At 39.4% G+C, this 17,299-nt stretch overlaps 1 protein-coding gene across 6 annotated transcripts in view; it reads left to right on the forward strand.

Moving 5' to 3' along the window:
- FKBP5 (FKBP prolyl isomerase 5) overlaps positions 1 to 17,299 on the forward strand; it is a 122,224-nt gene that overhangs the window by 84,226 nt on the left and 20,699 nt on the right. For all 6 annotated transcript variants that reach the window (XM_027603958.2, XM_027603953.2, XM_027603962.2 and 3 more), the window contains 2 exons: positions 733 to 847; positions 16,168 to 16,324. In XM_027603958.2, the coding sequence (XP_027459759.1) occupies positions 733 to 847; positions 16,168 to 16,324 (272 nt within the window). The remainder of the gene's footprint in view (positions 1 to 732; positions 848 to 16,167; positions 16,325 to 17,299) is intronic.

Here is a 17,299-nt window from a genome sequence, read left to right on the forward strand (position 1 = left end):
TCCAAATAAACAAAAGACACCAGGCTTAAGAAATAAAGATTCTGGTCAGTGGGGTGAGTATAACATACTCAAAATTGACCAGAAGAGAGGTTGGAAATGTGGGAGGTAAGTGTTGAAATGTACCTAAACCAAACTGTAAGATATTTTCATATTAAACAGGTTTACTATTTGTCACAGATCTCACTTCTTCATTAGAAGCAGTAAGTGGTGATAATGTTATTCATCCTGTGTTGAATTACATATATTTATCCAAATCTAATTTAAAAAAAAATTAAGGGAGGAAATGCCTGAAACATCATAACTAGGTAAAAAACACCTTTACTTGGTCTTAGGCCTGATTCGTAAGATTTATTTTTACATTTAAAAAGGGAATTCCATGAATCTGGGGTGGAAAGGTGGTGGCCTTTAGAGTCAGACAAAACAGTTCTGGGCCAGCACCTTGTAGCTCTGGCTTTGTGCCCACAAGGCAGGTTTCCTAGTATTTCCTGTCTGTCTTTGCGCTGCAACCCCACAGGATGCAGTCCTAGACATTATCGCTACGTGAAGGCTCTTTCCAGCTATTGAAAGTGCAGTCTTCCTTTTTTCCTACTCTCCCAATAACTGAGATGCATAGATAAATATAAAAGAGTTTTATTTTGTAGAATGAAAGGAAAATTGGTTGCCCTTGTCTTTAAGTATATTAAGTTGGCTCTGTTTGGTCTTTTCTCAGCCAAATCCTTTTTTCCTTTCTAGATTGAGCTGCTTGATTTCAAAGGAGAGGATTTATTTGAAGATGGAGGCATTATCCGAAGAATCAAACAGAAAGGAGAAGGATATTCAAACCCAAACGAAGGAGCAACAGTTGAAAGTAAGTATTGCTGTGATAGCAATACTTAGTCCTTAAAAGTTGGGTTCTATCTATGGGGATAAAATGGAGATTTCTTTCTAAAAATCTGTTTATAGTAATAAACAATTGCATATAGCCCAAGAATGGTTTTAGGGTTTTTTATTATTATTATTATTATTTTTTAAGATTTTATTTATTTGGCAGAGAGAGAGACACAGCGAGAGAGGGAACACAAGCAGGGGGAGTGGGAGAGGGAGAAGCAGGCTTCCTGCTGAGCAGGGAGCCCGATGCGGGGCTCGATCCCAGGACCCTGGGATCATGACCTGAGCCGAAGGCAGACGCTTAACCAGCTGAGCCACCCAGGCGCCCCCAAGCCCAAGAATAGTTTTAAACTCAACATTTATTTAATAGTGACTTTATTTGGTAAATATTCATCCAACATGTCCATGCCAGGTACTGTGCCAGCTTCTGTAGACCCAGAAAGTGAATAAAAGGTAATCCCATCCATCAAGTCCAAGTCTATGGACTCCTTTGTGTGCCAGCGACTATGTTAGCTGCCTTACATATTTATTCATTTATTTCTGACAATAACCTTACAAGATAAGATTTATTATCCCCAGGTGAGAAAAATGAGTTCAGGGAAGTTACATAAATTGCCCAAGGTTACGGAGTTAACTAAACAGAGCAGTTAGATTGCAGTGCACTTCAGAGCTATCAAACCCATTTCGCTGGCTTTCCTCAAGAAGAAAAAGTTCATTTTAGTTAGATCAAAATTGGATAATAGTGTTCATTCTATTCTAGGAGATCGGGGTTCAAGTTCTGCTTTGCCATTTATTGAATGACTTAAAGCTCTTCCATTTTTTCATTTGCTAAGTTGGGAGTAAGGATACTACTGAGGACTGAGATACCTGATCACTCCTCCTCCCTCCCAGAGCACATTCTGTATACCATCATGTACCCTGTTTGTCATCATGTACCCTATACTATAATCAGTGTTTGCCCCTTCCCCTGGTATACAACTTGAGGACCAGAATCTTTCTTCATCTTTTTGTTTCCAGCATCACCTACAGTGCCTTACACACATTTGGTGTTCGGTAGATGCTCTCTGCGTGGATAGATGTTTGAAAGATGCCACTCACTGAGCTGAAGTACTTTAAAAAAGAGAGTTGTGAGAAAAACATGGAAAAGTACTTCCACTAAGAAAACAATCAAAGCACCAAACAAGGATGGCAATGTGAATTCTGATAAAAGGCCTATTTAAAGTGAAGAGCTCATTTGGAACCGTAAACTAGAATGGTTGATTTTCTTATCTTTACTGTTGCATATACTATTTGAGACCCATGTTTCATTTCTGTGAGTCTGGCAGATTAGTTCAAATTGAGTTACTCATTTAGTTGGATACAATTATAAATAGTATTACTGTACTATTGCAGTTGAAGTGTTTAGGTAGCTATCATTCGTGGTAAGTTTTGGAATAAATGAAGAGGAACTCAGATGTTGGAGAAATACCTAGACCAGGAGTGAGGACGAGGATTCTGGCTTCAGCTGACTCTACCTAGCCGTTGCCTCTCTGGGTGTTAAGTTTCTTCCTTTCCAGTGACACAGGGGTAGATGTATTGATTTCTAAGGTCCTACTAGCCCTGAACATTCCATGACAGAATTCTAAATGTTTATGAAAGTTACAGGGATGATAGAAAATTATCTTTGGCAAGTACGTAAAAGGTTATCTAGAACATACATTTTAATTTTTTATTATGAAAATTTTCAAACATTTACAGAAATATTTTTTTCCCTATGATATAGTAGCTCCTGAAATTCAGCAATTTATAATGTGTATTTTTAAACTGGAGGTTTTTGGCAACCAAAACAAAAGGAAGATTTTTTCCCAATTATAGACAGTGCCACAAAGCCACCACTGCGGAGTTAACTTTGGGGCAGGCTAAATTAAATCAGATCTTGCTTTTAGTAGTAGTTTCAGTGGGAGTCTTTATTATCTAGTATTTCAGTGGGAGCTTTCTGTTTTAAAATAATTTTCAACTTACAAACTGTGAAACTAGTACAGAGAATTCTCTTATATGCTTCACCCAGCTTCCCCTAATGTTCACATCTTCCCTCAACACAGTACCTCTGTCAAAGCCAGGAAATTGACCTTGGTGCAATACTATTAACTGTTTTGCAGATTTTATGTGAGTTTCATCAGTTCCCACACTGATGTTCTTTTTCTGGTCCTTGGTCAGATTCAGGATCCACCATTGTATTTAGTCCCTCTAATAGTAGTCTCTCCAGTCTGTGACAGTTGATCAGTCTTTCTGTGATTTTCATGACTTTAACACTTTTGAAGACAGCTGGCTGGTTATAGAATTTACTTCAATTTGGGTTTGTTTCATTAAACTGAAGTTACACATTTTTTGAAAAATACCACATAAGTGGTGATGTGCCCTTCTCAGTTCATCATTATCAGGAGGTACATGATAGTGATGATATTAACTTGGGTGCCTTGGTTAATTTGGGGTCTGCTATGTTTCTCCTTTGTAAAGTTCCTATTTTTGCCTTACTAAGTATCTCATTGGGAGAGAACTACTAGAAGACCATGCAGAGATCTTCTTTTACATCACACCTTCACATGCTGATTTTAGTGTCCATGAATGATTTTTTTTTCCATGAATGATTTTTGTATGCAGCAGTTATTACTGTAGTATTTGCCTAATGGTGATTTTCTATTTCCATTGTTCTTCTACAATTTAATTGGAATTCTGCTATGAGGAAGAGCTGCCTCTCCTCCCCTATTTATTCAGTTATTTATAATAGTATGGACTCATAGGAATTTATTTTATTCTGTAGGTTATTATTCATTGCTATTCTTTTTTAAAAGTTTTTTTTTAAGTTTATTTATTTATTTGACACAGAGAGACAAAGCAAGAGAAGGAACACAAGCAGGGAGAGTGGGAGAGGGAGAAACAGGCTTCCCACTGAGCAGGGAGCCCGATGTGGGGCTTGATCCCAGGACCCTGGAATCATGACCTGAGCCAAAGGTAGACGCTCAATGACTGAGCCACCCAGGCGCCCTCTTTGCTATTCTTTTTTTTTTTTTTTTTAAAGATTTTATTTATTTATTTGACAGAGAGAGAGACAGCGAGAGAGGGAACACAAACAGGGGGAGTGGGAGAGGGAGAAGCAGACTTCCTGCGGAGCAGGGAGCCCGATGCGGGGCTCGATCCCAGGACCCTGGGATCATGACCTGAGCTGAAGGCAGACGCTTAACGACTGAGCCACCCAGGCGCCCCTTCATTGCTATTCTTATTTGTTGCTCAAATTGTCCCAAGTTTGGCCATTAGAAGGTTCTTTTCAACGTACCTCCTTTGGTTTTTAAGCACTTCCCTACTTTTTTTTTTTTTTTAAGATTTTACTTATGGGGCGCCTGGACGCCTCAGATGGTTAAGCGTCTACCTTCAGCTCAGGTCATGCTCTCCGGGTCCTGGGATTGAGCCCCATGTCAGGCTTCCTGCTCAGTGGGAAGTCTGCTTCTACCTCTCCCCTGACTCATTCTCTCTCTCTCTAAGTGAATAAATAAAGTCTTTTCAAAAATTATTTTTAAAAAAGATTTTATTTATTTTAGAGAGAGCAAGCAAGGGGGTGGGGCAGAGGGAGATAATCCCAAGCCGACTCCATGCTGAATGCGGAGCCCAACCCAGGGCTCAGTCCCACAACCCCGAGACCATGACCCTAGCTGAAACCAACAGTTGGAGACTTAACCAACTGAGCCACCCAGGCGCCCCAGTACTTCCTTACTTTTGGTACAAGATGCTCTAGGCTCATTTTGTAACTTCCTTGCCCCGGAACTGGAATCAGTCATTTCTCCAAGGAGCTCTGATTTGTTTTATTAGAGAATGGTATTTAAAAAGCAAGATCCGGGTGCTAGGTATACTCACACTATGGAATGTTATTGCTTCTAGAACCTCTTAAGCAGACAGAGCTAGGAAATATATGTGCCTCAATATGCATATATACACAACTATATGTATTCTTTATTAGTCTGTGTATATATATTACAAACTATGAGTACATACTAACACTTCCAGTTCCAGTCCAACACCACAGATTCATTCTTACCTTCTCCCTTTGCTTATTTAAAACTGCTTTCTCCAGCAGTGAGAAACCTCACTCTCATTATCCACAATATATTTATTTGCTTAATTGTAGTTTGTAGAGAAAGTAGTTTTAGAATTGCTAACCCACACCCTGTGAAAAACAAACTTGCTAAATATAGGAAATATTTGTTTATAGTTCCTTTAGTCATGAGCCTTAGAGCATACATCGAAAACACTGCTTTCCAACTTAGGTTAGTTCTTTTTCCTCACTCCCTTCAGTGTAGTTATGCTATTCCTTTATAATGCAGTTCGTTCATTTGTTATGTTTGTGTTCCACACACACTGGTTGATGTTAACTATTTATTTGTGTTTGGGGTGGATGAAACATTACCATGATTCCAAACTATACAAAAAGATATACACAGAAGTGTTTCCCCCCCCTCATCTGTACTAACGTGTTCCCATTTCCACCTTCCTTCCTACCTACTTTCATCCGTCACCAGTCACATTAGTTCCTGGCTTATACTTCTTGTATTTCTTCTGCAGAAATGAACAGGTACCTGTATTTTTTCTCTTATATCCCCTTCCCTTAACATACTATCAGTGGATTTTTAAAAATATTTGAATAATTCTTTATCTCATTTTACGTTTCCTGTTTCCAAATATCTTACGAAAGGATAATGACTGATTTTTGTCTCTCATCTTGCTAGGATTGTACTTTCTTGGGAAATTTTAGAGTAAATGGTTTATTTTTACTTTTTCTCCCAAAAGCCCTTTTTGTTTTTTTCTGGAACAAATCAGTTTTATAAAAATGTATTTTTACTTATCAAGGGTAAGGTGTCCTGCTTTCCCTTTTTGAAACAAGTTCACCGTGTGTGGGAGGAAGACAGAGAGTTGACTTAAAAGTGGTCTCTGTCCGAAACCACAATCACCTTATTATTTTGGAAGTCTTCTTGGTCTTTACCAGTTTGCCTTTTCTGATAGCATCACCTGTACACTTAGATTCAAAGCCAGGAAGAAATCCCAGAACTAAAGCCAGTTCTGCAGTGGAAGAGAATAGGAGACAATGATGATCCATCGTATAATATATCATTAGAGACACAGGAGTTACAGAGTGCCTGTCACTTCTGTGTAAAGATACAATGAGTAGTCAGGGGAGGGGCACACAGGCTTTGGAAGTGATAGACTTGGATTTTGAATCTTAGAATCACTACTTGATATTCTTATGACTTTAGACAAGTTACTTGACTACCTTGGGCATCCAGATTTGTCATCTGTAAAACAGGAATAATAATCTTTTACACCCACACAATAGGTTGTTGTGACAGTTAAATGTAGAAAGGTGCCTAGTACAGGACATTTAATTTCTTTTTTCTGCCTTCTGTATTCCACTTATATAATTTGCTTCCTGAAAACAGATTTAAGGAAGGAAATCCTTGACTCTTTATCTTATATCCTACATTCAGGTCATCAGCAAATCCTTTTGGCTCTACCAGGGTTGACCTAGAACCCATGATTAATTTGTCTTTGTTGTTAACAGTCTTCAAAGTAATTCTATAGCTTCTTAATACTAATTGTATCTAAATACTGTTTCTCCAAGATATTTGTTTGGTTTTTGAATAATAAATTGATGGACTGAAACCAAAGGCTTTTACTGAATTGTGATCTTTTGCTTCCTTTTAATTATTTTGTATGTGGAAGAGGAGAAAACTTACATTAGTTGACAGGATTTATTCTTCCTCAAAGAATTTTTTTAAAGATTTTATTTATTAGAGAAAGAGAGTGAGAGAGAGCACAAGCCGGGGTTGGGGGGGGCAAGGGGGCAGAGGGAAAGGGCGAAGCACCGCTGAGCTGGGAGCCCAACTCAGGGCTGGATCCCAGGACCCTGGGATCATGACCTGAGCTGAAGGCAGACGCTTAACTGACTGAGCCACCCTCTGTCAGGATCCTAATAATTTGATCAATTTTTAGATTCTGTTCCAGTGTGCTTTTTCTTAGATCATTTAAGATGACCATCTTGTAAGTTTTATTCAAGTTTGTTCTTTTTCCATTAAAAAAAAAGTCACAGTGCTCTAAGGTAGTCTAATTGACATTGGGATGATGACTGATAATTCAGTTACCAGCAGTAGCTACATTGTTACCTTTAAGCTTTGCTTTCTTAGAAATCTAATCTGACTGACATAAGGCTCTAAATGGCTACTGCTCCTCCTTCCCCAAGTCCCCTGTCTTTCCCATTTTTTGATTTGTTAACTTCAGTGCTTAGACACATCAAAATGCTGGCTGTATGTGGCTCTCTTGCCTCACAGTGCCTTCAACCACATTTAAACGCAAAAAATGCAGACATTCGTCAGTGTTTTCAAAGATGAACATTTCAGCAGAGCCATCTGCAGGATTGTTTGGTGGAATACCCTTCCTTCTCACCTCCCTTCCCTATCCAGATCCCTCTGAATTCTTAAGACATGGGCAAGGGGTTTAGAGAATGATTTTTAAAAAGGGTAAGAAATCCATAGTCGGGGGTGCCTACTTTGCTCGTTTGGTTAAGCGTCTGCCTTCAGCTCAGGTCATGATCTTAGGGTCCTGGGATCGAGCCCCACATTGGGTTCCCTGCCCCACATTGGGTTCCCTGCTCCACGGGGGAGCCTGCTTCTCCCTTTCCCTCTGCCTGCGCTCTGCCTACTTGTGCTCTCTATCTCTCTGTCAAATAAATAAAATCTTAAAAAAAAAAAAAAATCCACAGTCGTGTTGGAAAATAGGGAGAATACAAGAAGTGGATCAGAAATTATGAAGAATTTCTGGAATATATAAATTTATCTGGAAGATAAAATTGGACTGATGGAAACTAGACTCAGGAAACCCAACTCAAAACAGGTGTAGAGAAGATCTCTGCAGAGGTACATACCATTCTTCTCAACAAACTTGGGCAGAACTCTAAGCTCACAGTCAGCTGGTACAAGGGAGCCAAAGCAGGCTATGGGGCAATCATCAGGGTTGTTTTAAAACAATATGGAACAGCTGGGGCAGTAAGCTTTAGTAGTAGTACTCAACTTTGGCTGAATTTAGAATTACCTGGGGAGCTTTTAAAATCCTGATGCCCAGACCAATTAAATAAGAATCTTAAATGTCACAGGCTGGAACTCTAGGCACACATTTTTAAACTCCCTGGGTGATTCTAATTTGCAACCAAGGATTGAGAATTACTCTAGGGTCTGGCTGTGTCTTTGCTCCCGGGCTAAAGTCGGTAAGGCTGGATTTCTTAAAATAAAATAGGGATCTGCCTCAGAAGACTCCATGTGTTAGGACTTGCACTAGAGAATGAGGACATAAAGTATCTTTGAATGTTTAAAGCAGATTTGAAGGGGAAGAAAAGTGAAATAGCTCTGCACATTAGTAAATAGACTCAAGTGTTTTGCTCCTGAAGTAAGACTTTTTCATATATCACCACTGGGGAAAGGTATCCCCAGCCTCCATGGGCACATTGTGCTCTGCTCATAGTAAATGCTTGGTAAATATTTCTGGAATCTCCACCCATAGATTTCCACAATCAGCCCACCCCTTTGGGGAAAAGCCTACCATGGAAATATATCTAATCACTTAGAAAAACTGCCAGTTATCGACAATCATTTGATCTTTCTGCATCCTTCCTTTATAATATGACCAGATAACAAAGAAACATCAGCAAGTACCCATGAGAAAAAGAAGTACCAAGATAGACTAAGAAGAAATAGAAGAGAACTTTTAAAATATTTATTATTACTGGGCCGCCTGGGTGGCTCAGTCAGTTAAGCGTCCAACTCTTGATTTCAGCTTAGGCCATGATCTCAGGGTCCTGGAATCAAGCCCCATGTTGGGCTCAGTACTCAGCACAGAGGTCTGTTTGTCCCTCTCCCTCTGCTCCTCCTCCCCCCACCCCCATGCGAACACGCACACACACTCTCTCTCAAATAAATTAAAAATCTTTTTTTAAAAAATAAAATACTTATTACTATCTTCAGAGATACTTAACAGGACATTAAATTCACAAGTCAAAAAACCAGCTTCTCTGAAAAAGGAAAATGAAGATAAAGTTTCTGGAAATTAAGAAAATTATTGTCAAAATTGGAACTCAGAGGAAGGGTTGAAAGGCAAAATGGGCAGTCCCAGAATTCTGAATTGGTGATAAAAGAAAGGTAGTCTAGGATCTCTCAGAACATAGAGCAAGAAAACCCAAAGATATGAAAGGTGGAAGAAAGAAGATAGGATTGAAAAATCAAAGATAGACCAATTGAATCTAATCAAACATGTGATAGAAGAAATTTCCTAGAGAAGATAGAAGAGCCCTAGGAGTTGAAAGGGCCAGTTGAGAGGGGCCTACAGCAGTAAACAGTGCTTTTTCACCTAGATACATTCTGGTGAAATTTCTTAATTCCACAACTTAAAAGAAAATTTTGAACTTTTCCACGGAGGAACAAGCTCTATGCAAAGGAATGAGAATCAGAATGACATCAGACTTATTCATGACACTAAATACTACATGACAATGCTCTGAGCATTGCGACTATGAGTATTTTGAACCTGGAGTTGTATACTCTGTTCATACCTTTAAGTAAAAGAACCAAATCAACTTTTTGGAATATGCAGACTCATGCCCTTTTTGAAAAAAATACTGTAGGATATACTAAAATATCACAAAAAATAAAGCCAAGAAGTGAAGACTTCAAGGCATAAGCAACATTAGTGAGCAAAAAAGTAATTTCCATAATGTGTCAGTGAAGTTGGATGCATTTATCTTGACAGATCCCAGATACGGCAAAACTATAATGTTAAAAGTAATAATAGTTTAACAATCTGGAACTAGGTTCTGGGTCATTTTAACACAATGCGGTGCAGATGGGAAATGGAGAGGGGAGGCAAAATTGTCGAAAATGATTTTCTTGGGGTGCCTGGGTGGCTCAGTCGATTAAGTGTCCTACTCTTGATTTCGGCTCATGTCATGATCTCATGGTGATGTGAGTGAGCCCTGCATCAGGCTCACGCTGGGCATGGAGACTGCTTGAGATTCCTTCTCCCCCTCTCCCTCTGCCTCTCCATCACCATCCCCCCTCCCTCACATGCTCATTCTCTCTCTCTCTTTCTGTCAGTAAATAAATATCAAAAACCAAATGGTACCAAAAATTGGAAATAGAGGAATGATTTCAGGTATGCCCATGTTGAGATCTGATAGAACTATGAGGTTTTTTTGGTTTTGTTTTTTACATGCTTTTGAATTATTTGTGAATGTCCTGGTAAATTTTGTCTAGTAAGAGAGAGCAAATTCTTGAAACCACTTTATTATACGTTTTCACAAAGTAATATAGTGTGGCACTTGGTCTAAAATGGCCTTTATTCTTTATTCTTTCAAATATCTTGAATTTATGTAGCTCCTTCTAAAAAGGCAGCTTCAAGTCTTCAAGTAGAGTAAAATCTTAGTAGAAAATACTCCTTTTTGTTATTTAAAAAAATCCAGCCAATGCATCATTTATTTTAAAATAGTATTAAAAGACAGAAGCTCCATATCAGTAAAAAATTTAAATAGCTCTTGGAATTTATTAAAAATAGTACTGACTAATATTCAAAAGGAAAATTCCCATAAATGAGTGAAAATTACTACCATTTTCCTTAATGCCCTGTTTTCAAATTAACTTTTTTTTTAAAGATTTTATTTATTTATTTGAGAGAAAGAGAATGAGAGATAGCACGAGAGGGAAGAGGGTCAGAGGGAGAAGCAGACTCCCTGCTGAGCAGGGAGCCCGATGTGGGACTCGATCCCGGGACTCCAGGATCATGACCTGAGCCGAAGGCAGTCGCTTAACCAACTGAGCCACCCAGGCACCCCAAATTAATTGTTAAATAAAATTTACTTTCTGGCCTTGAACTGTGTGTTAGGCACTGTGATGTACAAAAGAAGGGTAAGACATTGCCTTTGCCTCCCTACTCTGAGTTTTATTCATACTGCGACAGTGCTCTCTGTGGAGCACTAAGTGGTTTCTTCAACCAGAGTTCTAAAACATGTTTAATCTGGTATAATTTACCACTGATTGCAGGCAGATAATCATAGCTAACTTCCATTGAGTTCATCTCTGTGTATCCACACATATCACAGTGTCCTCACATAGTAGATACCCTGACAGAGTGAACGAATGCCGGGTGCTGGGCTCAAAGCTTTCATTCGGGCCCTGATTTAATCCTCTCCGCAACTACTAGTTAGCTAGTATTGTTTTCCCTCTTTTGTGGATGAGGCGACTGAGCTTCAGATCATTTAGATGACCTTGCCCAAAGCCACAGCTGGTAAGTGGCAGAAGGGGACTGGAATCCAGGTCTGACTAAAGTGCTCACCGGGTGTAAAGAGAGGAGTGATGCGGACTTGTGTTGGTGTAGAATTTATTGCTGTGCGTTTGCTTCCTGTTGAGACTAAGACCTATCATCTGTCATCCATTTGCATGAATTCTAGTCAAGTAGCCAGGGCGCATGCCCGCCCTCAGCGTCTGCCCCTCGGTTCTGTCAGCAGTTGCACAGTGGCATTTGGTCACCTCTCACGGTATGAAGTGCTGCAGAGGAGGAAGGATGCTGGTTGGGGGGAATTTGACCACCCTGCTTGATGGGGACAGTTTCTCTTCTAATCGGTGATTAATATGCCTCTCCTGATTTTAGAAATCCATCTCTGTTTCCTGATTTGCCTTTTCAGGGGGTCATTAAGAATCCGCTGTCTCTTGGATATTCTGCTCTATTAGGCAGGCAGAGAGAAACTCATTTGGCATGAATTAGGCCGCAGAAAAAACCCTTGCCATGTGGGAGTAACCTGTCAAAACCTGGTTTTCTCTGGCCAAATGACTGGTCTTGTCTAGTAGTAATGCCGTTACAACATTCCCATTCAGATCCCCATGACCCAGTAATTGTTTTGGGAATGAGTGCAAAGCTATCAGACACCAGCTACTATAATTAGAAAAGGGAAAAACAGACACTTAACAGAGCTAACGTCTTTAGGCTGGAGCATTTATGGCACTTTTTTTAGGGTTATGGAGCCTCCTTCTCAGTTTTGCTTCCTAAAATACAAATTCTACAGTTTTTGGGTTCTTGCATTCCGGTTTTTGTTACTGCAGTACACTCTCTTTCCTTTTCCCCCCTATTTTAATCGGAGTACAAATTGCTGTCAGCACATCGAGTTCATGTGCCAGCCACATTCAGAACAGGGTGTTCTGTGCTCTTCAAAACAAAATTGCTCTAGGGCAGTAAGAGAACAATAAGTCAGAGCTCCAGTTTAAGTGATGTTTTGCAGCAGACCCGGCTTACTTGATGTGGTTACACTCGGATTGCGCAGCAAAGCTCGGGTAATTTCATTTGGTTTGACTTCATGGTGTTTGGAGGACCTCCCCCCTCCAAGTTACATAGACTTTAAGTCAAGAGAAAATGTTGTTCCTTTCTGTGTTTTTTTTTTTTTTCCTCTACCAAAAAAGCCCTAAGTAGAAGCATCCTGTATGTACTTTTATTCTCTTTGGGCACGTCATAGATCATTTACTTCCCGTAAATCATGCTGGTTGGAATTAGCAACAGACCTCCTGAGCCCTAGAGGCCGAGCTCCCAGTGAGTCATGATGGTTATTATTAAATATTTATTAAGTGAGTATTTGCACTAAGAGATGCAAGGTCAAAAGCAACCACAGGTCTTCCTTAGCCAGAGTTGCCACGGTTTTCTTTGGTATCGATTGTTGAGACAATTAAAAAAAAAAAAAAAAAAAACCCTGAGCCCTGGACCTGTAGGAGCCAGGCATGTTTGCATCTGTCACCAAGAAGGGGGCCCCTGCTGTGGTGGTCGTGGGGTTTCTGTGGCTCCAGGGTGGTGTGTGAGCTCTTGTCAGCAGTCTCGTAGAACTTGTCACACCAGTGTTCCGAGTTTAGAAACCAGTTAGCAGAGAGATAGCCTTTGCTACTTGTAGATGTAAAGAATCAATGGGCTATATACTCTGTGCCTGTGATGCCTTCTCTTACTCTGACGTTCCAGATGAAAAGGCGGTGGTTTTATAGGTACGTATGAACTGGTGTGTATGTGTGTGTGCATGTATCAGTTGAAGATTTGATGGTACTGTAGGTAGTGTTCAGGTCCAAGTTAGAAGAGTTAGATTTACCAGGAAAAAAGATTAGTCCATATATAAAGTAGTAAGTACGAGAGTTATTGCAGATTTTTACCTTCCTACCAGATAGCCATAAACACTAGTTCTGTCATTTACTGTCTGTCTTAACACCAGCCTCTTTCGTTATCGTTTGCTTGCCTTCCTTATAATTTGAACCCTTTTGTTGGCTTTCTTGCTTCACTTCTCTTTCCTAACACATTTATTAGTAGCCAATCTTTTTCCCCCTAATATGATGGGTTGTCCCATGTAAAGAGAACTTCTGAAATTATTTATATAATTTTAACATCAAGTATATGAATCAAGCTGAAAACTAGCCTAGGAAACTGACACACAGGCAGGAATCCTTTGCAGAGTCTCTGGATTTCCTGTTTTGAAAACACATTCAAACTTGATCAACCAAAAACCACAATGAATGTACTGATAGTTTCCTCCCCGACTAAATGTACTCTCCTTTAGGGAGGAAGATACTTCTAACAATAAACCTCAGAGAGAAGAATCTGTCAGCTGAGTTGTGAAGTACTAGGATAGTAAGTCTCAATACTTGAGAATATTCCTCAGTTCATGAGCTGAAATTCACTTTGCTCAGCAGTTTTTTTTTTCTTCATGAAAGTATCATCGCATTAGTCTACATCAAATTTCTTGGGCAGATTTTAAAATATTTAAGAGCATAAACTTTTCAGAACTCTCAATTCCTTTAGCAATATCAGCTTTTATTTATTTTAGTAAAAATATCTTAAGCCTTAGACACCCTGCAGAACCTCTCTAGATGTTTCTGAAAATAATGAAGCTGAACTTACTTTGAAAATATTTTCTGGGGCACCTGAGTGGCTAAGTCATTAAGCATCTGCCTTCGGCTCAGGTCATGATCCCAGGGTCCTAGGATTGAGCCCCGCATCGGGCTCCCTGTTCAGTGGGAAGTCTGCTTCTCCCTCTCCTACTCCCCCTGCTTGTGTTCCCTCTCTCACTGTCCCTCTCTCTGTCAAATAAATAAATTTTTTTAAAAATCTGAAAAAATTTTCTAATTCAAAAGAATTTTCAATGTGCTATCAGCTGATTTTTATTTTATCTAAAGCATTCCAAAAGTGACTGTAATAGGATCATCTACATTTATGACTATGGGGCATAGAGCAAAATTCCTGTGTATCAACTGTACCCTGAGAGCCAGTGTATTTCTTGCCCTTGTTTAGAGAGTCATGCCTCTCTCTAATTTGGCCCAAGCTTCTTGGACACCAATCCTGTATCTTCGATGGAAGCACATCAGGATGGTCTCAATCCTAGTAAATCAGAAAAGGATAGAGAGCTTTATTTTTTTTTTTTTAAGATTTTATTTATTTGACAGAGAGAAAGAGATCACAAGGAGGCATAGCAGCAGGCAGAGCGGGAGGGAGAAGCAGGCTCCCTGCTGAGCAGCGAGCCCAGTGTGGGGCTTGATCCCAGGATCCTGGGATCATGACCTGAGCTGAAGGCAGACGCTTAGCCGACTGAGCCACCCAGGCGCCCCAGGATAGAGAGCTTTAAAGTATAAATGTCCATGTGACATTGTGGCTCTTGATGTCTATACCACCGCTGTTTACTTTTCAGGGTTTCTCTAATTTTTCAGGCCTGGGCTTAAAGGTAACCTGATCAAATAATTAACTGCAGGAATTAGTTTTCAAGCTGGTTTCTGGTCTATATCGAGAACTGTATCACTGGGTCATAGATTCATAGAATTGTAGAGCTTCAGAGGACCTTTGAGATCGTGTAATTCAAAAGTAGAGTAAGTTGGAATTGAATTTGTGTTTGGAAACTAATAATTGTCTCATGAAACAAGTATAACAGAATGAGTAATTTTTGTCTCTCTAAAACAAGTTAAAGTTAGAGAAACTGGTGTTAGAAAAGAAGCATTTTAGGAAATTGTTACATTTGAATCTAGGCCATTACATTACAGAAGTTAGAATAAAGAATATTCTTAGGAAAGACCAGTTATTACATTGCTTGGTGACTGCTGTGCTATTGCGTGAGCCATCCGTTTTTCTTACTGAGTCAAAGACCCAAATGGAAGAAGATGAATATCTTCCATATGAAAAATAGTTGGAATGATTCAGAGAGTTGCTTATCCTAAAAAAAAAGTAATGGATCAAGAAAAATATACATATCTATATGCATTTTTCCTATTTTGTCTTGAAGAAACAAAAGCTCCTTATCTAATATGAAATAACCCTGGGAATGAGCTGAGTGAGTTTAAGTGGAATAGGAAATAAGGCCCCAAGAAATTGACCTCTTAACATTTCAGAAGAGATGGCTAAATAATTTGATTTGTGAAATTATAGTAGACTAATGATTCCGTCACACTTTACAGTTATCCCTGCACTAAGGGGTATAGCTCTGATACAGTTATTGATGATGTCGGCTGTGGGTTTTCCGGTTTTACTCAAATATATTTGTGAATGAGATTAGGACTCTTAAGAAAAAAGCACTTCTTTATTCAGTTAACCTTTGTTTATCTTTGGGGAAATAGTCATTTCATTGTTTTTTTCCCAAGCATCTGAAGTCAAAATGTAGCTATAAATGTTTAAGTCATTATATACTTGAACTTAAATTTGTGGCACCTTGATAATTATCTATTAACTATCTTGATCCTGTGTTACAGGTGAGGAAATCTCTGCCATGTAGTAGGTTTAAATTAAACCTGTGTTTCTGCTTTGTTTTATTGTCCACTAAGCTATCTATTTTTTTTTAAAGATTTATTTATTTATTTTGGAGTGTGGGTGGGGGGCAGAGGGAGAGGGCGAGAGGGAATCCTCAAGCTGACTTACCGTCGGGCTCCATCCCAGAACCCTGAGACCATGACCTGAGCCGAAATCAAGAGTTGGACCCTTAACAGACTGAGCCACCCAGTTGCCCCCCCGCCCCACAAGCTATCTTATTGATACAGTTGCTGGTAATTACAAGTATAAACTTAGAAATAAGATTGCTCTTAAATTTTCAGACTGGGTAGACAAAGTGTCAACAGGACATACCCCATGTGTCTCTAGATGAAATGAGAAAGGGGACATAATCATTTATCACTTCTCTAAATTAGCCAGTCCTGCCGAACAGCCTTATTGACTGACCTGTCTCCTCTCCCTCAGTCCACCTGGAAGGCCGCTATGATGGAAGGATGTTTGATTGCAGAGATGTGGTATTCATTGTTGGGGAAGGAGAAGACCATGACATTCCAATTGGAATTGACAAAGCCCTGGAGAAAATGCAACGGGAAGAACAATGTATTTTATATCTTGGACCACGGTAAGCAGCATACCAGTCAGTACGCAGTGATCTAAAGGACAGGGATGTGTGTGTGTGTGTGTGTGTGTGTGTGTGTGTGTGTGTGTGTGTGTGTGTGTGTGTGTGTGTGTGTGTGTGAAAGAGAGAGAGAGAGGTGTGTGTGTGTGTGTGTGTGTGTGTGAAAGAGAGAGAGAGAGATAAGAAGGTGGTCTACTTTCATTCTTTTGCATGTAGCTCTTCAGTTTTCCCCACACCATTTACTGAAGAGACCATCTTCTCCCCATTATATAGTCTTGCCTCCTCTGGCATAGATTAATTGACCAAATAAGTGTGGATTTATTTCTGGGCTGTCTGTCTTGTTCCATTGACCTCTGTGTCTGTTTTGTGCCAGTATCATACTGTTTGGATTACTGCAGTTTTGTAGTGTATCTTGAAGTCTGGGAGTGTGCTGCCTTCACCTTTGTTCTTCTTTCTCAAGATTGCTTTGGCTATGCAGGGTCTTATGTGGTTCCTTATAAATTTTAAGATTAATTGTTCTAGTTCTGTGAAAAATACTATTGGTATCTTGATGGAGATTGCATTGACTCTATAGATTGCTTTGGGTAGTATGGATATTTTAACAATATTAATACTTCCAATCCATAGGCATGGTATATCTTTCCATTTGTGTCCTCTTCAGTTTCTTTCATCAGTGTTTTATATTTGTGACAACATGGATGGATCTAGAGGGCATTACGCTAAGTGAGAAAAGTCAGACTGAGAAAAATACCATATGACTTCACTTATATGTGGAATCTAAAAAAAAAAACAAACAAAACAGAAACAGAATCATAAATACAGAGAACAAACTGGTGGTTACCAGAGGGTTTGTGGGGGGGTAGGTGAAGTAGGCGAAGGGGGAACTAAGAGGTACAAACTTATGGTTATAAAATAAGTCACAGAGATGGAAGGTACAGCATAGAGAATATAGTAAATAATATTGTGCTAATATTACAT

Source organism: Zalophus californianus, chromosome 7, assembly GCF_009762305.2.
Source record: "Zalophus californianus isolate mZalCal1 chromosome 7, mZalCal1.pri.v2, whole genome shotgun sequence".
NCBI classification, from domain to species: domain Eukaryota; kingdom Metazoa; phylum Chordata; class Mammalia; order Carnivora; family Otariidae; genus Zalophus; species Zalophus californianus.